The following is a 22,265-nucleotide window of genomic DNA, read 5'->3' on the forward strand; positions in this document are numbered from 1 at the left end:
AGGAGTTCCATAAATGTATGCCTTATTAAATTGTATAGTATTGTAACTGCATTTATATACTGCCTAATACCCCAGAATGGTTGTTGATCGCTTTACGCCGGGCATCTGTCAGGGAGGATTGCAGGCAGAACCCCAGTCCGTCTGCAGTTGCTGCCAGCTTTATTATAGTGCCCACCTTTCTGCCACAAACACCCTGCAGCTTTTTACCAGAGACATACGCTTCCTGGGCACTCTGACAAGATTCAGCAAGCGCAAGTCATGAGTCTGCAGTAAGCACTTGGTAAACATTTAGCAAAGATATTAAGAAGGTAGGAGATTCACACACACACTCCAATCAGTGTACAGAAAAATAATGTAGTCAGAAGTGTGGTAGATTGGGGTAGAGTGGAGTAGGGTAGATTAGTTTAGAATGGAGTGGAGTGGGGTGGGTTAAATTGGAGTTGTGGAAGAGTGGAGTGGGGTAGATTAGGGTGGAGTAGCGTAGATTGGGTGGATTGGATTGGGTGGATTGGAGTGGGGTAGATTGGGTGGATTAGAGTAGGGTATATTGTAATGGGGTATATTGGGGCGAGGTAGATATGGGAGGGGTAGTTTGGAGTAGGCTGGGATGGTGTAGATTGGGGTGGGTGGAGAGGGTAAGATTGGAGTGGCGTCAGGTAGATTTGAGGAGTGTGGTAGATTGGAGTGGAGTGAAGTAGACTGGAGTGCAGGGGGTAGATTGGAGTGGAGTGGAGTAGACTGGGTAGATTGGAGTGCGGTAGATTGGGTTAGAGTGGAGAGGGGTAGGCTGGGGTGGAGTGAGATAGATTCGGGAAGAGTGGAGTGGGGTAGATTGGGTGGATTGGAGTGGAGTAGATTGGGTGGATTAGAGTAGAGTAGATTGGACTGGGGTATATTAGGGCGGGATAGATTGGGGAGGGGTAAATTGGAGTGGGGTGGGTAAGACTGGAGTGACGTTGTGTAGATTTGAGGAGGCAGGTAGATTGGAGTGGGGTAGATTGCAGTGGAGTGGGGTCGGTTGGAGTAGTGTGGGGTAGATTGGAGTGGGGTAGACTATGTGGATTGGAGTGGGGTAGATTAATTACCTCATGAAATATACATACAGCACTGGAACAGTACCCAGGAGTAATTTTTGTTCTGAAAGCAGTGCTTGAATGGAGAGTGTAGGTAAATCATGCCTCTACTCAAGTCTGAGCAGAGTACGTTCATGAGATGAAACTGGTTGTCCAGCATCTTTGCCTAATCTAATAACCGCAAAATCATTCTAGCCTTGGGACTGGTTGTAGTGGTGGCATCACTGCTACATTTTCAAAATAGATAATGTTTCTGATGTGGTGTTGGTCATCGTGCATGTTGACAGTGCCATTAAAGGAACCACGGATTAAAGTCCAAAGCACTAAAGCGGAGACGTTACAAAATGTCTACCAATCACTGGCTCTGGCTACACACTTGTTTATGACACTCTTTCAGCTGTTACAGCTATTTCCACAAATCAAAACACTTCAGACATAGGCCAGACTGCACCTACACAAGTCTGTCCAACAGAATGCTTAAACAACCTATCTCTCACTCAATTCCTTTTCAAATTAATGCTGAGGCACTGCTACAAAACGTATTAAGAGCATAACTCTGGTCCTGCCGAATAACATAAAAAACTCCCAATATATACCACACGTCTGACGCGCACTGTTCCATCAATGGCACTCGAAGGAGTAGTGTGCTACCCCTTGCGAAACTAGTTTTAGTGAATAATTAGGAGGTGTATAAATACAACTACAATACAGTACAATATACTCAAATGCTGCAGCACTGTGAAGCCATAATAATGGCTATATATAGCTAGACAAACCTCTATTGACATAATATATCCCTGCCTTCTGTAAACATATAGACTTTACTTAGACACTGCGTAGTTCCTTAGATAATGTATACAAGCTAAGAGGTGATGTCAGTGTTAAAATCCCGATAACATCTGCTGTAAAACAACACAATGTTAGAGCTCAGAGGAGAGCTGTGATCAAGGCATACTTAGTAGGAACTTAAGATGCATTAGGGCTCAAACCTGATACTTGCCTGTGACCCATCCAGAAATCAGATATGCAAACCCATTAACTCCGTGATCTGAGACTTGCACATGCATGCGACCTCAAACAAGCATTTATTGCAACGTCCTGATGAGCTGACAGAAAACGTACTTTTGGTTACCAGTGAGACCAGGGTATATTTCTGAAGATGGAATTAAAAATATTTCATGTTATCATTGCCATTTTATCGAAGGAATTTTCTGAGAATTGGCACAAAGCATTGTTGTGTTGAAATACAGTTGTGAAAACTGGTTCTAAAGTGCTTCCTATTGAAATCTGTAAAAGCCGCTTTATGGTGGTCTCACCCATCCCAATTTTTAGGTCGAGCCTAGCGCTGCGCGCATGCGCTGCGCGCATGCGCTGCTCTAGGAAATGACCTCTTGGAATCGGTCTGCAATTTGAGACTCGTGCGTGTGGCTGGCATCCATCTTGCGGGAGCGAGCAGCGGCGCACATGGGCCATCTGTTTCAAATTAGCACGGCTGCGCTGTGTATATATCTCTATCTCTCTCTCTCTCTCTCTCTCTCTCTCTCTCTCTCTCTCTCTCTCTCTCTCTCTCTCTCTCTCTCTCTCTCTCTCTCTCTCTCTCTCTCTCTCTCTCTCTCTCTCTCTCTCTCTCTCTCTCTCTCTCTCTCTCTCTCTCTCTCTCTCTCTCTCTCTCTCTCTCTCTCTCTCTCTCTCTCTCTCTCTCTCTCTCTCTCTCTCTCTCTCTCTCTCTCTCTCTCTCTCTCTCTCTCTCTCTCTCTCTCTCTCTCTCTCCCTCTCTCTCCCTCTTAAACGTCCATTAATTTAGTCAACGGTTGCATATATTTAGAAAAAAACAGTTCACAATCGCACCAAAATGCGTGTGTGCCACTTAAAGCATACACAAACTTAAAACGTGGTTTATGTTATAATAGGATGCGATATCATCTTTGCTTCTTTTCCAGTCATATCGCTTTGTGTCTGATTTGAGCATTTTCAAGGGGAGCCATACCACCTAGCGTTCAAACAACAGATGTGTAGTCGTGCTAAAGAGAAGTTTTGCTTGGACTAGGCATGCAGAGGTGAACAACTGGAAGTATCTAGCATCCCCAGCTTCCACTGCTGACGCGTTGGCCACAGTGCTGGCGCATTTGCCCCATCCCTGCCGTCCGTATTGGTGCTGCCACCCCAGCTGCCCATGTGTGTCTCTTACCCAGACTGACCACTGTCTAAGATTTTACACATCTTTAAAATGTCACCTTACACCCATTCTGCAACCTGGATGTATTGTGCGCAAGACTGCACTTGTGTGAGCCTATAACTGTGTATATGTGCTGTGAGTGCTCGGCCTGGGCCTCTGTGTTGATCAATATGTGTGCATGGATTTAGGTTACCATGTCTGACTGTTCATGTGTGTTTATGTAGGTTGTGTGTGTACTTTGTGTGTGCCCATAGGTCTCTATCTTTGCGCCTTTGTTTCTCTGGGTATGGTCTTATGTTTGTTTGTTAACAGAGATATATCAATTCTAAGCCCCCAGGTTTGGATCCCATTGGCTCTCACAATTTGCCCGTCTTAAAGTAGAAGGTGGGTATTCAAATGAGCAATGTCGGGCCTTCCTTCGAAGAGCTACGACTGGGGGGAGTTAAAGAATTGACCCTGCACAAGAGTTTGCTTACACCTTTTACATCCTGCAACCCAGGCCTCGCATTGCTGAAAATCTTTTTCAAGTCCATTATCTGTGTAGGCTTCCTGTGTAAGCCACTTGTGAACCAGTGCCAAAAGCCCTTGTTAGTGACAGTCCAGCAAAGCATGAACAAGAAAAAACAATATGACTCGTTCATGGGCTCTGTTAGTACATAGCAGGCTGCTTTTGAACAGAGTGCATGTCAGAGTAGATTTGGAACACACTGACTTCCTGTAGGAGTGGAAACTGTACTTATTGAATCGAACTTCATCATAAGGTAAATCATTTTTTTTTAAAAAGCTTGAATTCATTACATACTACATTTACTAGCTTAATGTGAAAACAATTAATCAGTTCACTACATTTACAGATGCTACTGGTCCCCATTCATTCCAAATGCATTGCTGGTTTCGGATCAAAGTGGATGGCGCTGTCTTACTGGAAGAGATGTAGGGTTGATTTGGCAGAACAGGGATCTGCTGCAAGAGAAGCCGTGTGTGTGGTGTAGGTTGCAATTGAGGCACATAACAGTCCTTTTGGGTCTGTGGGTGCCCTTCCGCCACGCCATCATGTCAGCAGTCACTCTGATTGGGTCAGGATTTGTATGTAGTAAAAAAGAGCCTCCGCATTAATATCCCTTCATCCGCTCATGATAAAATCTCACACGTAAGGCACTGAAATGTCACACATACGGGCAGAGGAAATATAAAATAGCCACACAAACCGAAATCTTTGCAACTATGCATTGGTTTATCTTGGTTACAACGTTGCTGCACATTTTGATACAAAATTCACATCACTTGATTATAAAAATCCTGGTATCAGCATTTCACATAACGTTACAGGATTTCATTATTACTGGCAATGATCTGCTTGTTATTAGGAACTTTTAAGGTCCCAAAGGCGAAACCTATTGGCTATGCCAATGCTTGTTAAAGATCGGTCAGTAGCCTATAAACACTGTCAAATCCACTAACACGTTTTTTCTTTTGTCCTACATATTTACACTCTATTTTCTTGTATTGCTTCTAAGGATAGCTCCGCCCCATTGTTTGACATGTCTGCCCCACCTCCATTGGGTGATCTGTTTGCCACTTCGAAATCCAGGTCTAGTTGTACCCGATTGGATCTCTACCTTTTTTTAAACGAAAACAAGTGAAAGAAACCCCATCAAATGTTTTTTGCTATAACACAACCGAAATCGCAGTACAGATTTGAGACAAGTGGCACTCACCATAGAAATACAAACCCACAGAATGATGAAGCCAAACACATTATGATGGGAAGGTGAAAGAAAAATTGATAAATAAAGGTTAGTGTACAGTATGTTCTTTCCTAGCCGCGCCTCCCCATCAGAGAACAGTTTCATTCCTCTTGTAAACTACAGCACAAATAGCCACTTAAAAGCCTTGTGGCTTTAAATGGAAGCAATCGTCCTCAAGGGAGAGGGCATTGCCTGGCCTCATCTATTGGTGGATGCGGCCAGGGAACAAGAGAGGATGTGCGTCACTGGAGGGCGTGGCCTCTCCCAAGGACAATACCGCTATTTAAAGCCTGCAAAAAGCTGAGTAGGCTGTACGCTTTCAACATTTTACAACACGCTTCTATTTTCTGAATTCCGCTCAAAACACTGACTTCTTTCCAAACTTTCACATTTTATTGAATTTATTGCTCATCTTTTTCCCGCTGTAAACAACAATATCCTCGTTCTATGCCCAATGTAAAGACGTAAATGGCTGTCCAGCTCCATTTTATTGCGGTATAATGTTACCCAATATTTTCGATGAGATTCAGAAACGCGTTTGAGGCAGTTTACTCTTGGAGGCGCTCACTGAGCTGAGGACAATCTAACTGGGTAAAAAGCTTACAAAAAAAGAGTTAAAATTAGATTGAAAAAAAAGTGCTAGATTTGGAAATCCATAGATAAAAACATTGCTATTCAGAAACAACAATACATTTTTGAAGAATATATATGACCAGGGCTTTAAGTGGGCCGGGTCTTGCGGGTGCTCAGCACCGGCAGTTTTTAAAAGGAGGTGCTGAGACGGGTTCCTATCAGGTTCTCCATTTTTGCCCTCACCCTCAAGGTGAAAAAAAAATCTTAACAAGCAGCAGTACCTACCACCCTTCACTGCCTTCGATGTAACTTCAAAGAGACTCGTTATAGTTCAGTCAAAATCTCATCATTTCAGAACTTAAGCATTGTCAATATTCTATACAAGGAAGCCCTAGTTATTGCCTATTTATCTTATGCAATTAACAATCACCGACAAAGCCCAGAGTCCTGGCTTGCTGTAGGTGTAATGTTAATTGTTGTATTATAGATCTGTATGCAATGACAGAAGCAGCAAAATACCAGTCGGGCCGCACACTATGCTAAGCACAGCATTTTAGATTACTTTTTAAGCCACGTCCTAATTAATCGGCCACACCTGTTTGAAACCCTCTAGTTTTTTCATCCCACTTAAAGCCCTGTATATGACCTCCTTATCTGCACTATGATGTTTTGAAATTATTTGAACCCAAATAAAAGGTTTACTGTTGAAAAAACACCATCAATCCCACTGTGCCGACACCCACAAGCTGCCTCTAGTGCATCAGACAAAAATTAAGTACTGTGGAGCCTTTAAAAAGCTCATAAGGGCGATAGGCTTGTGTTAAAGCGGGGCTTTTCTATGCAGTTTAAAAAGCTCAAGTTCTATCGATGTTTTCACAAACCTTTTTTTTTTTTAATTGACCAGGGAATTTCAACTTTAGTGTCAGCCTGTTATTTTTACATAGACCTTGAAGGCTGGTTCTCTTACTGACATCATCAAATGGGGCAAAAGTGGTGTGGTTAGGTGGCAGGCTTGGAGCTCCCTTTTCACTACAAAGTGTTTTTTAATTGGGAAAAAATGTACAATGCAGTAAAAAGATAGTTGTACAAAAATATACATAGTGGTGTCAGGTAACCTTCTCATTGCGTGGCTATAAATTCATGTAAGGTCATCAGTTACCCAAAAATGAATCAATGATAAATATTGTTATATTCTCCATATTGTCACATTTTCCCTCTAAAATCGCCTTACCCTTCTCTGCCAATTTCTCCAACTTTCATAGCTTCACCAAGTGGCTCTTTACCCAATTTGGTCAAATTCATTTTGGTCTCCAGAGTCATCAAGAAAGATCCATTGTAGGAAATGTCCAAATCTACCCATAGACCTAAGACAATAACAGAACCAAAACATAAAAAAAGAAAGGAGAAGGTTAAAGGCTAGCCTTCAAAAATTAATCACCTTAACGGTGAGCTGCATATTCTGAAAATGGGGAATATAAGTGATAGGGGTCATACAATCATAAATATTAGGCCTGGCTAAAAGATTCTTAAATTACCCAGAGCATGCTTTTAAACATAAACCTGACTGATAACACAAATATTAGTTAACAGATTGAACCATCTCAGAGGGTAATGTGGGTGAACAAACATTTTTTAAAGATATTGTGTTCTTTTGGACAGATGTACTCTTAGGACGACATAATAATATAAAACATATGTAAATAATCTTCTATAGCAAACAGCCTGCATGCGGCAAGTATGTTCACGGCAGGATTGAAGACAATGGGTACTACAATGCTTGAAGACAATGGGTACTACAATACTACCATTTGAAATAAGATGTTGAATTAGAGGGAAGTGTGGTTCTTTACTTCTTCTGGCCAAACAATGTTAGAAATATTCTCTGGTAGTATTTGCAATAGGTTTTAAAATGACTGCTGTAATTCACCAATTTAGGGCGTAACATGCAACTGTGTGTTGTTTTAAATGAAGAGGCGAGTGAGTATACAAGCCTGACTGTGACTTAAGCATATGGTAAACATGAATCTCACGAGTGGTGAAGATAAAACATTGTAATCAGGTACTATACAGGGGTGTGGAATTCCGATAGCCTGTCGCCTAGGAAATATTGTTTGGGGTCAAGGACAACAAGTTTTCAAGTTTATTTTGTCCTTGGTACAAGTAGGCCCTACAGTGCCAACCCCCTGCAGCACAAATCTTTTGTCTGTCAATTTACAGTACCACATTATGGATCAGAGATGGGAATTGTCTGCAGTTGAGGCAATATCAAAGAGATACAAGATCTACATCTACTGCTATCCCTAGATGACAGTACGGATATGACACCGACTATTTTAGACATATTATATGACTTGGATATAACACTCAATTTAAACATTGACAGTGGTCTTACACCGAAATCCATTTTCGTATCTACTCTAACCCAGGATAACTTGATTGATTATTTTTATAATGCAGTAACAAATGACTTACATTTACTAGAAGATAAATCCTTTGGTAAACACAAACATTTTGGACACAATCTTAACAAGGAACAATATTCTGCTCCTAAGTCATTTGCCAAAGCGCCTAACATTATCATCAAGGAAGCGGACAAGGGAGGCAAACATTGTTGTCATGCAAGACAAAGACTTTATCCAAGAAATAGGTAGGCAGTATCTGGACAGTCAAGCGTATATAAGCCTTAAGAATAACCCACTTAAAGACATCACTTGATTGACTGAAAGTAAACTTCAATCTTGTCATCCCAAGTGTCTCATTACTAATGTGGAATTTAAATATATGTTCATCCCCTCGCCGAGGGCACTGTGCATATATATTACCAAAAATACACAAACAGGGTATCTTCCTTCCAAGGAGGCCTATCATTTTGGGTATTAGCTCCCCTATGGAGCGCATCTCAGAATACATTGACATCTTCCTTCAGCCCCTGGTTCGAAATCTTCCTTCTTATTTGAGGGCCAATACTGATCTTCTTAACAAACCTGAGGATATTGAGTGGGTAGAGGACTTCAAATTTGTTACACTGGATGTATGTTCTTTATATACCAGTATACCCTTGGAAAAAGGCTTACAATCTTTAGCATCCAAACTGTTTCAGAGGGATGCCACACTCTTCGAACACACAGCGATGATACTAGATTTGACACATCTGATCTTGGAGAACAATGTCTTTTTACACAATGGCAACTGGTTCAGACAAGCTAGGGGTAGATGGGTGCATTTGAACAACATCGTTTGTGGGCGGCCAGCACGCCATAAGTGACTGAACACATCTATTGGGGACGCTACATTGATAAAATGTTTGTCATTTGGACCGGTAATGACACTCAGTAAGCCACATTACTACAGCATTTGAACAACACAACAACTCTTTCAAACTACAGTTCACTCACCACATAAATAAAAAAGAAATAGACTTCCTTGATGAAGTAGTCTATGATCAAGACAAAAAGATAGCGTCAAGACTTTTCAGGAAACCGACAGCGTGCAACTCCATTTCACTAGCGATCAGTGTTCATCCACATGCGTAGATCGACGCTATCCCCTTAGGGGAAAGTATACAACTTAAATGAAACTGTAGCTAGGATTCCGTTTTTTTTAGCACAACTCAAATTATTGGAGGACCGTTTTCTGAACAGGGGTTACTCACCCAAGATACTTAACCAAGCCAAGAAAATGATACTCACCACACCACGTCAGTCTTTACGTGTAGGTAAGAAGGGTCAGAACAACAAACACAAAGACAAGGCCCTTGCATTTATAACTAAATATAGTGCACAGTCATGATCTCTACAAAATCTTGAACAAACATTGGTTTTATTGAAACTTGACTTAACAGTAAACAAATTTATTTTCAACAAACCCAGGATGGTGCATAGTAGGGGTACTACGTTAAGGAGCACATTATGTCCCAGTTTCCTATCACCAAATATACCCCAACTTGAAATGTTCTGGCTGCCCAAGAAACCAAATGGTTTCTGCAAATGTAAACAATGTAATGTCTGTTAATTTGCTCTAAACATAATTACTTCTTGTCAATATAACACACCTATTAGATACCACAAACAACAGTTCATTAACTGTAATACAAGATTTGTTGTCTATTGTATTATAAGCCAATGTGGTCTCATATGTGGGAAGCACACTCAGACCTCAAAGAAAGAATTCGGGAACACATCAGGGCTACAAAAAACCAAAAAACCAAACTATTCATTTGTTATACATTATAACACTATAAATGCAACAATATCTCAGCAGGAATTATTGAGACTACTTAAACTTGTATGTGGAAGACATAACGATAAACAAACACAAGACAAGAGGCTTCAAATAATTCAATCAATGCGCCCGTAGGCGTCATATATTTTAAGAAGATCAGAAAGTACACAAAACAGTAGTAAAAGCACTGTTGGGTCTAAATACCAAGGCAACCCTAAAGGAAAGTGTACAAAGTGCTTGTGACAGTGAAGTGACGGCGCAGGTGACAACGTGAAAACACCACAGCATAAGGCGCAAGAGAACTTACAATATATATACAGGATAAAAAGGTTCAAACATCAAATTATTCAATTATACAATTGGTAATTTTCGTTATGTTAAAGAACCAAAGGTCAAGGAGCGCCTAAGGCGTTTGCGCACCTTGACCTTTGGTTCTTTAACATAACGAAAATTACCAATTGTATAATTGAATAATTTGATGTGACCCAGTCTGGTCCTTCAGTGAAGACTAGAGGGGTGCGGTCACAGTGCTCTGCCTACTGTTCACTGTGTGACCCTGTGCTCACAGGCTGTGATTCTCGTAGCCCCTCGGACAGGACGTAATGACTCCCCTGAGCCGTGGGGCTGCCTCTGGTGAGCAGACACCAGTCCGAACCCTGCAGTACAGCTTTACTAGAGGAGTGCAGTGACAGACTGTGTGGACCAAGGTAATATTCAATAAGTGACACCCTTTTCACTTATTCATTAATGTGATGGTTGTGCAATACCATCACATATTTATTTGATCAGCATTTGTCCGTGCTGCCCCCCACACAGAAAACGAGTTGCATGTGTCCCATCCTCTCCATACAGTGGATGACTGAACGTGGTGTGTTCTGCACTGGGTAAACATTTTTTAGACTTCCTCTCTCCATTCACTGCCATTCTATCCACCTGTATCGCATTCCCTCTGTTCTTTGCCTGTTCGCACTCTGCCTGTCTACAAACCCCTCGCTAGCAGTGTGTGCCACTCTTTAACTTTAAGCCTGTCTCTCTTTGCTCTTGTAGGACTACATGCCTTTCTCAACATCCCCCCTCTCACTCTCTGTGCGCACTTCTCTCTGTCCCTGTCTATCGCTTCTGTGTCTGACAGTGTTCACCCTCTGCCTCCCACGAGCATGCTCTTTCCTTTCTCTTCTCTTCTTGCTCACCCCCTCATCCCTCACTCTGACTCCCATCCCCACACCCGCTTGAGGGCGTATCTCACACCTCTCCTCCTGACCTTTCTGCGACTGTCATGACCCCCCGCCGCGTCTGTTCCTCCCTCCCCTGCCTGCCATTCTTTCTCGCATTCTAGCTTTGCATGGCTCCCTCCCTGCCTGTGCCTCTTCCTTCATGCCTAGCGCCCAGTAAAGCACTTGAGAAAAAAAGTGTTATAGAGCAAAGCAGAACAAATTCTACACCTTGTGTCTAACACTTAAGAAAAGCCGCTTGCTGAGGTATTCATTCTGTGAATGGAAATATTTAACTTACAACTATTAACAAGCATAGGCATAGCCAATAGGTCTCGCCTTTGGGACCTTATAAGTGTTTACCCATGTAACAGTTGATGTTGTTGCACCAAGGATATTGTGCTGCATAACTAAATACTTATAAGGTCCAAAAGGCGAGACCTATTGGCTATGCCAATGCTTGTTCAATTTTGTGATTCTCATAACAGATGTTTTATATGAAGCATCGGTTGACGATCGGTCCGTTAGACTCATTGGGAGTTCACACACCGGATACGGGCGAGTTTTACTGGGCTCTTGCTCTAAGACGAGATGCGTTTATTTTTCTCTGTGACAGTTACCTGAATGTTCGATAATGGCATTGAACACCGCACGCATACATGCAGGGTGATATGCACAATCATCTTCCTGTTCGTCGGAGAGACAATCCTGATTCCCTCTCCCTTTTTCTACTTTTTTCAGATTGAGACTTATCAAGGTCCCTGATGTTCTACTTTTGACATGTCCTGTATTGTGTAACAGTGGTTGTTTGTTATAATACACACTTGCTGGTAAGAACCTGTTTATGTGAGACATTGGATACATACTTGGTCACAACTTCATTGTTCATTCTGAAGTTGCTTTTTGACAGGAAGATGACATCAATGTCCCTCTCTGTTTTTCGTTGCATTAAAGATAGGGGGTTACCATGGTCCACAACACTTTGCAGTTGATACATGACCCATGATTAACTTTGGTGGTTCGATGTAGACTATTCTATTTCTTCGGGTAAGACTGGGAATATGAAGTGCAATAGATTATATCTATACTTGAGATTGAGTATCTGTGTGTTACGGCGAATTTGCACTCTTGAGTCTTGTATGTTACAATAGCGTGCACGCCTTTTTATGTTGATTATATTTTATTTGACTATAGCTCAGTTTACTTGGGAAGTCTTTGAGGCACCTTTTAGAGAACGTGTCTCATACTGCGAGATGTTAATTTCATCAATACATACACGACTTCTATTTTGACTTGTGACACCTATGAATTTTGTGATGTGCGGAACAGCTCGTTCAGAGACTAAGGTCGCTAACTCTGTACATTTTTTTTTTTTTTAATCATTTCTATTTTTGTCTCTTTTTTAACCAGCAAGCGTCAATTTTAATAAGATGGGGCCCTAACAGATATTGCCTCCTTCAAAAACGAATGCTTTTTCTTGGTTTATCTAACCGACGAGATCTGTTTATGGTTATATGCTTCCCTTTGTTCTACACTATACTCACCTTGGGTGAAGGAATGGTGTTTCTTTTGTCACATTTAATACTAGTGCACTACTGCTCTTCACTTTGCACTATACTATTCTCTCTACAACACGGGTACTCATAGTACGGCCCGCGGGCTGCCTGCGGCCCGGCAAGCCTTCCTTGGCGGCCCACAGACCTTGCAGACATCGTACCCGTGTGTAAAAAAAATAAAAATTAATGAGTGTTCCTAAACACTGCCGGTTGCACCAGCGCGACTCTGACTCTGCTCTGTAGGGGCCGGGCGGTTCCAGGGATAGTCAGAGTGGAGCTGTGGGGCCTAAGAAGAGATGAAATACAACAATTAACATACAAATGGTCTTTTAAAGACCTGTGAAGTGCTCGGGTGCGGCTGTTGGTGTGCCCGGGAAGCTGGCTCAGCCTGCTGACGCACACGCAGGGTGAGATGACAGAGGGAGGTAGAGGGAGGGAGACCGAGGAAGAGGGAGGGAGGGAAAAGGAGGAAGGTAGAGGGAGACGGAGGGAGAGGGAGACAAAGGGAGAGGGAGATAGAGAGAGAGAAATAGAGATAGAGAGAGGGAAATAGAGATAGAGAGAGGGAGACGGAGGGAGAGGGAGACAAAGGGAGAGGGAGATAGACAGAGGGAAATAGAGATAGAGAGAGGGAGACAGAGGGAGAGGGAGATAGAGAGAGGGAAATAGAGATAGAGAGAGGGAAATAGAGATAGGGAGAGGGAAATAGAGATAGAGAGATAGAGAGAGGGAAATGGGGAGAGGGAGACACAGGGAGAGGGAGATAGAGGAAGACAGAGGGAGACAGAGGGTGGGAGACAGAGGGAAACCCAGGGAGGGAGACAGAGGGTGGGAGACAGAGGGAAACCGAGGGAGGGAGACAGAGGGTGGGAGACAGAGGGAGACAGAGGGAGGGTGACAGGCAGAGGGAGGGAGACAGAGTGAGGGAGACAGAGTGAGGGAGACAGAGTGAGGGAGAGGGAAGGAGACAGAGAGAGAGAGAGAGGGAGACAGGGAGAGAGGGAGGGAGACAGGGAGAGAGGGAGGGAGAGACAGACAGAGTGAGAGAGAGACAGAGAGAGAGAGAGACAGAGAGAGAGAGAGAGAGAGAGAATGTGTGTATGCTTGGTCTGGAGGCTCAGTGGACGAAGGCATCCGCTGCAGAGACCTGTGTTCAACCTCATGGTCACAGTTTTTTTGTGGCTCTAGCCCCGCCCCCTTCCCCCACTGACCCCACCCCCACCAGTGCGGCCCTCGGCCACAAACCACACTGTAAATTTGGCCCTCGAGAGAAAGTTTATGAGTACCCATGCTCTACATCATGCTTTATGAATATTTTACATCATGATCTCAGGTTTAGGTTTTTAAAATGCTGACTATATTGCTTATTTGACCAACTTACACAGGTTTAGGTCTTTGTAAATATGGGCACTCACTTGCATAAGATTATCTCTTATTGTATTTACTTTTATTATGTCGATTTCTCACTTATACTTTAACTGGCATCTCGACAAATGTTATTTCATAATTGGTTTTATGTTCTATATCATTGATTTATTGCTGTTATACAGCCTTGAAAAAGTCACATTGGGGGGAGGAGCCAAGATGGCGACCGGGACGGCAGCGTAGATTCCCGGCTCCGTGAACCTCCGCATCCCGCACGGATATCCTGCACGAGATCCTCAGTCTGCGCCATGAGATCGTGTTTGTGAATGAGAGTGGCAACCGATTGTGTGACTCCGAGGTTTCTGGCTGCCGTACCGCCGGAGAAATCTGCAGTTGAACTTTGCGGCCCGTGCAGCCCCGGAGCCGGGACCTCGAGTGGACGCCTTGGCCGGGTGGCAGTTTAACAACAGCGGCCTGTGGTGACTGGGTGGAGTCGGTCCACCGGAGCGGTGCTGCCCTCGGCCTGCATTTTGCCGTAGTCGCTCCCACTGCTAAGCGTAGCGGACCGAGGACATGCCCAGGGGTGCAATTCTCAGATTCTTCGGTGCTTGCCCCTGCCTTTGACGGTGAGCTGCCCGGACGCCGCCCCTAGCTCGCCCTGATCCTTGCGGGCTGCTCCCGGCTTTTCGCGGGAGATGGTCCGTGGCGGGGACGACTGTTGCCCGTGACCACGCAACGGCGGAATTTGTGCCTGCCCCCGGACCCCTGTCTTCAGCGACGTGGACCTCGAGGCGCTTGTCCCTGGGTCCCGGCCCCAATACGAGTCGGGCCTTCCCGGCGGCCATCTTGTTGCTATGCAGCCTACCATCCTGTCCACTGGGTCGCAGCAGGATTGGGAGTGTGTGACTTTTGGGAGTGTGGCGGAGCGATCGCAGAGAGCTGTGCTGGGGTACGGCGACCTCCTAGAGGCCCTTGGTGCCCTTCATTTCTCCTTGGCTCGTGGCGCCGGGGTCTTGGGGAGTAAGCTCGATGGTGTGGCATCAGCGTTGGGACAGTGGCGGCATGCTGGTCCACAGGTACACAGGGGCTTCCCACACTGCACACAGGAGGATAATGTTGCGGCCACCCCTGCGATTAGTGCACAGCCGGACACTCCGGACAGTATGCTACCGTGTGATCGGCTAACTGAGGGTTTGATCTGTTCCGGAGGTACTGGACCTGAGTGGAAGGTGGTGGCCTTGTCCCGTGCACGGCCTCCGGCGACCCAGGGACAATTCCAGCAAAGTTTGTCTACTTTGGCTGATTCAGCCTTCCTGGACCTTGTGTGCAGTGCAGATCCTGGGGCAGCACTGGGAAAGACGTCCCTCCATGATGCGGACTGTGTTGGTACTCAGAGACTTCCACCCCACCTGTGTGCGTCGCTTCCCGGTTGTTTTTGGACACTCCTTTACCTTGGAACATCGGACATGGTGCTGGGTCGAGGGGTAGGCATGGGCAGAATTGCAAAGAGTGGTCAAGGATGAGGCTGATCCTTCGGGGGTGGTCATCTAGTAGACGGGCGGACTCATGGTTGCGTACTCTCATGGTTATTAGCATAGTTGGTGCATAATGCTCCCCATTCCCCTTTTTTGATATGGTCGATTTGGTGCTGCTTATTGTTTGCTGTGGGGAGACTTCACCGCGCGGGAGGGAGAAGCCGGGGGTATGTTTTGAAGGCCCTCCTCCAGTTTATTATACTTTCTCCACCCCCCCGTCTGGTGGGGTTCTTTCTTACTCCTTTTTCCCTGTTTCTTCTATATTTCGGGTCTAGTTCCAGGGCGACAGGCACACTGCTGGGGGGGGGGGGGGGGCATACTCATTTGCAGAGGTGCAGGGTGGGGGGTTGGGGGAGGGGACTCTTTAGTCTTTATCTCTTTTTCCATGGCCTCCTTTTTCTTCTCCGCTTCTTCTTGTTTCTTCTTTTCTGGGATCAGCGCGGTACACCTCCTTTGTTGTGAATCGTCGCCTCTTCATGTGTGCCACAGTTTCCGGGGTGTTCTCTGGGCGTTAGGTACCGGGGCCTGCAGGCGCAACTGTTTTTGATATTCTTCCCCATCCGGAATTTCCCGTGTCTGCGCCATTGATCCAATAGATTGCTGCTTATTGCTTACGTCTATTAATCTTGCCCCTTATCGCTGTTGGGAATTTGTTTGGCACCTGATCCTACTGTCTTGTTTCATTATAAAATGAAAAACCCTTTTTCTCCTGGTGTCCTACCTGCGCGGCTCACTGGCCGGACTATATTGGAATGAAGATCCTGCTCTCCGAGGTGCCGCCTGTGTTTACATTTGCTCTTATTGCTCTGATTGCTTAGCGGCCGGCCCCGGGGGGTTGTAGGCCCATACTTGTTAATGATTGAAATGTCAATAAAGGTTTTTCAACAAAAAAAAAAAAAAGAAAAAGTCACATTGTTTGACAAAACACGTGTCGGCCGTTTTCCATATATTGAAAACTGGAGAAACTTGACCTGTGGGACAAAATAAAGAAAACTTCAGTCTTCAGGACTAATCCTTACTGTTTGGACTGTTACTTAAAATTGGAATACCTAGATTGAAGTGCAGTGGTATTCTGTTTTGCATGTTGGCAGATTGGGCATTAGGTCCAATATGTACTCACACCGCGGGTAGTTGGGTGTGGAATTACCTTTTTAGCACCATCTTTTAAATCATCTGATTACATGTTCTCCATCCAAATAACTGACTAACATATCCACCACTCAAATTACTTTCATATTTCACTAATCCTTTATGGGTTCCGAAGTATTGTGCTACTTGCTGAAGAAAAGCACGTCAACACCCCATCAAGGGTAGCATGCTTATATAAATGCAAACCTTATTCCATCTTCTATCCCTCCACAATCCTTTTCAATCTACAAAACTCACTAACATATCCACCACTCAAATCACTTTCATATTTCATTACACTAATTCACTACTAATCATTAATGGGTTCCGGAGTAGCGTGCTACACCCCGGAAAAGCACTTTGACGCCTCGTATGGGGTAGTAAGCGCTATATAAATGTAATTACAATACAATGTACTTAATGTTTACTCATACACCCACCAAATTGTGTATTGGTTATACAAAGTGCGATTCTTTGTCACTACTATCTTTTCTTTGTCGTTCTTAGAGGTAATATTTGTGTCCATGTATTTATAATGTTCAATGTTGTATTTATGGTTCATTAATGCAAAACCTTTATTATTAGGGTGAGCATTCTAAATAAATGTTGGAAACGTAGACTGCACTACTGTAATGCTCCCAGAATACTCTCTGATTAATTGCAAATATTTGCAGAAGCTTGAAAGTAAGATTGATGATTCTTTGCTTTCAAAGTAAAATGTTCACAAATAAATACAACTAGGAAAAACATATTTTTCTAAACTACTGTGAAATTTTAGGTACTATTTCTTTGAAGCATCATTTAGTAAAATGTGTAGATGTATGCTAGTATGTCCAAAATATATTCCTAATGGAAAGTTAGTATAACCAGTTTTAACAAGATTATGGGAAAGATGAACATAAACAAACATTGGCAAAGCTAATAGGTCGACATTGGTGGTCAGTCTTTTGGTTTTGTCAATGTGTGTCTTATTTTGGCATGACTTTTGTAAAACTTTATTGTTGTGGGAGCTGCTGGGCCCTCACTACTGTAACAAAAATTGCCAAAAAGCAAAAATATTTATGGTCTCTAAAATCACACTTTACCATAGTAGTTCCTGTCACTGACCAAAACTACTTTGTGTGTCAATATGCTCCTTGTGTAATGATTACGATCATTCTCATTGAAGCCAACTGATAGAGAGATAGAATTTTACTTTTAAAAAAAGGGGTCAAATCCTTAATGAAAGTCACTAAATTGCACCCATGATATATGTCTTTGTATTAGTGCAGATTTAGATATTTTATGACTTCTCAAAAATTACATTAGTAGACCAGGAAATCGTACTCCTAGAAAATATTTGTTAACTGTATTTTAGCACGAGCAAATAAGCATGTGTAGATTTGCTCATGCTAAAATATGGTAAGCATTTACAAGTTCACTTTCCCTCCAACCACTTTTTCCCCAACCCTGGGAGAAGTTTTACTTCAGATCCTTGTCAGGAATAAAATTCCAACCTTTCTCAGTATGAGAAAAGATTAAGAGCTGGTGAAAACCCTTAAAACATGCAAGTTAGTAGGTCTGCACAGACTCCAAAGGGCATTCCAGCCATGTAACTAATGCTTACCGCTACCTCCAGCCCCAGTACGTAGATCTTCAGAAAGGTGGCAAAATAAGGACATTGCTAGTATTCAAGCCCTGCTTTAGTATCTATTTTGACCACACAATTTGGAGGAGTCCAACAGATCACGAATGATATGCATAAGAAATTGCTACAAGCTCTTTTTTTAAGTAGCGGGTTGAAGTATCCCCTTGAGTGTGTATTGGTCTATTTTCACTCTTTACGGATTGCTATTTGAATTGTATTTTCATTGTTTAGCATCCGCAATACAAGAACGAGTAGGAAGGAATTGTGTGAGTATATATATATATATATATATATATATATATATATATATATATATATATATATATATATATGTATTTATTTGTGTATATGATTGATGTGTTGTGTTATTTTAAAGATAAATATATCATCGACTACACTTTTTGGTTTTGGTATTAGAGTCAAATCAAATAAGCGTACAGAATTTATACTCATCGTGAGGGATCAATTTGTTTTTTCCTTCTAAAAATAGGAGTTTATTTATTTACTCCTCCGCGATGCTGTTTGTATTTACATTAGTATCAGCCCTGGCATAATCAAAGAGGCTACTATCAGAGCTCTTATATGATGAGATTGCTGCCATAATTTGTGCCCGCACTAAATAGCATCAAAGGGACTAGTAGATTTTTTTACAGGACAAGTAGATTTATGAAGCGACCTGTCCCATCGTCAAGTAAATATCTGATTACATTCCAGACCCTTAGGTACTTCAGTCTAACACTCAAACTAGATCCACATTTTTGCCAGGTTATGTTAAGACTCTAGCCATGATGCCACAAGACATCACGCAAACTATGATCCCAACATTATTTTAAAATCCTGCTATATGCAGTTGATTGAACACCAGTACCTCGTATCCTCAAAGAAGTCAGACTTTAAAATGTTTCTTTTATTTTAAAATAATATTTCTTATTGCGGCCCTGTGTCAAGATCAGGGGCCCAAATAAACTTACTTTTTAGTGTAAAAATTAGGTGAAATATACATTGAGCTATTGAGTGATCTGTCAACATACAATGGCTACCAACAAGTTACAGTTTTGAGAAGGTTAAAACTTTATTTAAATATGACATGTGAAGATGAATTTGTTTTAACACTTCTAAAAGAAATGTTTAGAGTAAATGACGTTGTGTGCCCAATACTTTGCATTAATCGTATGGGAAGCTCTCTGAATGCAGAAGCGTGCTCTCAAATAGGAGGATCATGGAGCACATTTTACAAGGGTAATAGACACCTACAAAATCTACTGTAAAGTTAATCATAAGAGACAGTATCCCACCAACCTTCACAAAAGGTTTTAAGGTACAAATGATTGTAGTCTTCAAGATAACAAGTTTCATTTGGAAACAAGCCCTGGCACACATTTGTGATCATTGAATAATATCAATGACATCAGTTTCAAAATAAGTATGTAAGAAAGAATGCACAGTCTAATAATTGTTCTTGTTGAGACTCCAGCCAACACGCGTTTCGTCATTCGGGACATGACACCCGCGACTTCCCCAGGGCTTTAGGTCAATAAAAAGGTCTTGTGTGCCTTCTGACTGGTTATGATTCCGTTCCAGCCTAAGTATGGCTGGACAAGTTGCATATGTTCCAATATGTAGGTTATTTGACCAAGTATCGACAATGCACGATGTACAATACACTTCGTGTTGGGAGAGGGGCTGTAAATTCAGTCAGCCCGCGACGCGCTTTATTCTGCAGCGTCTGCGTCCGAGTTCAAGCCACCGGCATCTCAGTATGTGACACCACGGCCATACTGAGATGCCGGTAGAAAAACTCGGTCTGACTGGGGAACTGAGGATGACAACTGCACGTAGATGATGTCATTTGTCTGTAGGAGGTGCTGTGTCTCAATAATAAGAAACTCAAAAGTCTTCATTAGCAATGAGTAATACAGCTTTGTAGAGTACAATTTCTCTGTACCCTTCAAAAGTGGGCAGCTGCACCGGTGCTGGAGAGACAGACAAAGGTGCAAGAAGAAATGGCAATGGCTCAGTACGTTCTGAATGGGGCTGACCCTTCGGAGTCAGAAGCTGCACCAATACTGCAGTCCCTTGGGGATTAGCCAGTCCTTGAGTTGCCAGAGCAGTCTCCCTGGTATTTGGCATGAAATTCAAAGTATCCAGAAAGAATTGGCACATGATTCAGGATGTCAGTGTGTGGGTGAGCCCCAACCTGCATCAGAGGGAAGTGGGTAATGCTAATTCAGCTCAAAGTCTAAGTATGTCTAATTAGACAGGTCGGAGAAGTCAGAACTGTTAACTTTGGACTTCACCTTCACACGACCGGGGATAACAAGATGCCACAAACTTAAAAAGGCAGACTGCAAGTACCAATGTGATGCAGAAGGGCCCAGATTGTGGGACTGCCAGATATTGGTGCAAGCTCTTATTCATCCCCAATCCAATGCAGGAGTTTGGAGGGTGATGAGAGAGTAAGCTCCCAACCAGACTTCTCCTAGTGGTCAACCTGAGAGGAGGACTCAGCAGGCTTGCTATTTTGCCGAGCACTTGGGTTGGGAAAGTATGTACACGCGCAACAAGTCTTTTCTCTCATCAACTTGGAAGTGCCCACCCAATATTTAAAGCACTAGCCAAGAGCTAGGCTCTACTGCAGAGGAGCAGAAGTGAGATGCAGAATGGGCTGTTGTAAGGGTAGGACTGCAATGGAAGGTGCTCCCAGGAGAAGCTAAGCTTAACTCCCTGATGCAACCATCTGAAGTCAGTAGAGCAGGCTGAAGCTGGATTCCAACCTCCCATACAAGGAGGGAGAGATGTTCGACAACGCCACAGGTTTACAATGGTAGAGAGAGGACTTACAAATGCATATTGCTTACCACTTAACTGACTTTATTTCCACCATGATTTTCAATTACACCCTCATCATCTTTATGGAAGGCCTCAAGGGGTGCAAACTTATAACGCTGTTGTCAAAGAAAAGATAAAAAACCTTCACTGACACGCAGCGAAAGCAAATTCATCCAGAATGTCCCAAGGCAGGATGGTAATTGTCAAGACCAAGGGCCCCTGCAAGGATGACTCAAACTTTAGTCCGAATCCTGATATGATAACTGATATTAATGTATAACGGCATGGCAAAATGCTCATTTCGCTACACGTAACACTCGGAGATCCCTATGAACCATTGTCAAAAGAAGATAGCCTGTGCTCCGATAACAACACAAGAGAAAATGAGGAGAGAGAAGATGACTTTAGCCCACTGAAGGCAATTCTATAAACCTTGACAATCAGGTGCTATACAATTCCCCTTTTTTCTCTTTTTCTCAAGGTTCTGAATCTTTCCACACCCTTATTCTATCGCTTGAATTTCCAGCTAACTCCAATTTTTCTCCCCACTGTTAGCCCCTCTCTGTCTCTTGCGCCTTCTGATCAAGTGTTCCGACCACACCTGTCATTCAAGGCTGCTGTACTACTCATCTCCACAATGGACTAACAGACTTTGAATAGTTGTGTAGTGTTTACATGATTACCTGCTTCCTGTTCTGTTCCATACGGCCACGGTGATGTAAATGCTGGAATCCCAGGACTTGCTGGGAGATTCAGGAATAATGTTGGGGCATCAAGAAGTTGTCGAGGCTGTCTGGTGGCCTGGTGAAAGGTGGCACCAGGTGGGGAAATCAACCAGGGTCGACAGCTGGGGATCAGTTCAGAGGTTCCCCTTGGGGGTGTTGTGGCTGTGCGGGTTTTGTGCGTGGGACAACCAGGGCAGATGCAACTCGGGGAACCGCTAGGACGGGGGAGGTGCGTCAGCTCACAAAAATGTTGTGTGATTGCGGTCCCAGCGACAAGGGTAGCCCATGTCGGAAAATATGCACATCCAGTGGGGGTGGCAGTGTGAGGAGTCTTCAGGGAAGGTGGAGGATGGAAACATGGGACAGGTGGTCTGCACAGGTCCTTGGGCAGGCAGGGCCCAGATGGAGGTAGTGGCCAGGAGAGAACAAACTGTTCTGACAGTAGTGATCCTAAATGTGTTCAGTTTCATTTTTGCCCGTCTGTGCCTAGCAAGTCCA

The 22,265-nt window shown here is 43.4% G+C and overlaps 1 protein-coding gene across 4 annotated transcripts in view; it reads right to left on the bottom strand.

The window, feature by feature from the left end:
• TEX2 (testis expressed 2) overlaps positions 1-22,265 on the bottom strand; it is a 672,400-nt gene that overhangs the window by 92,400 nt on the left and 557,735 nt on the right. For all 4 annotated transcript variants that reach the window (XM_085617239.1, XM_085617240.1, XM_085617237.1 and 1 more), the window contains exon 8: positions 6,802-6,934. In XM_085617239.1, the coding sequence (XP_085473365.1) occupies positions 6,802-6,934 (133 nt within the window). The remainder of the gene's footprint in view (positions 1-6,801; positions 6,935-22,265) is intronic.

This window comes from Triturus cristatus, chromosome 7, assembly GCF_964204655.1.
Source record: "Triturus cristatus chromosome 7, aTriCri1.1, whole genome shotgun sequence".
NCBI classification, from domain to species: domain Eukaryota; kingdom Metazoa; phylum Chordata; class Amphibia; order Caudata; family Salamandridae; genus Triturus; species Triturus cristatus.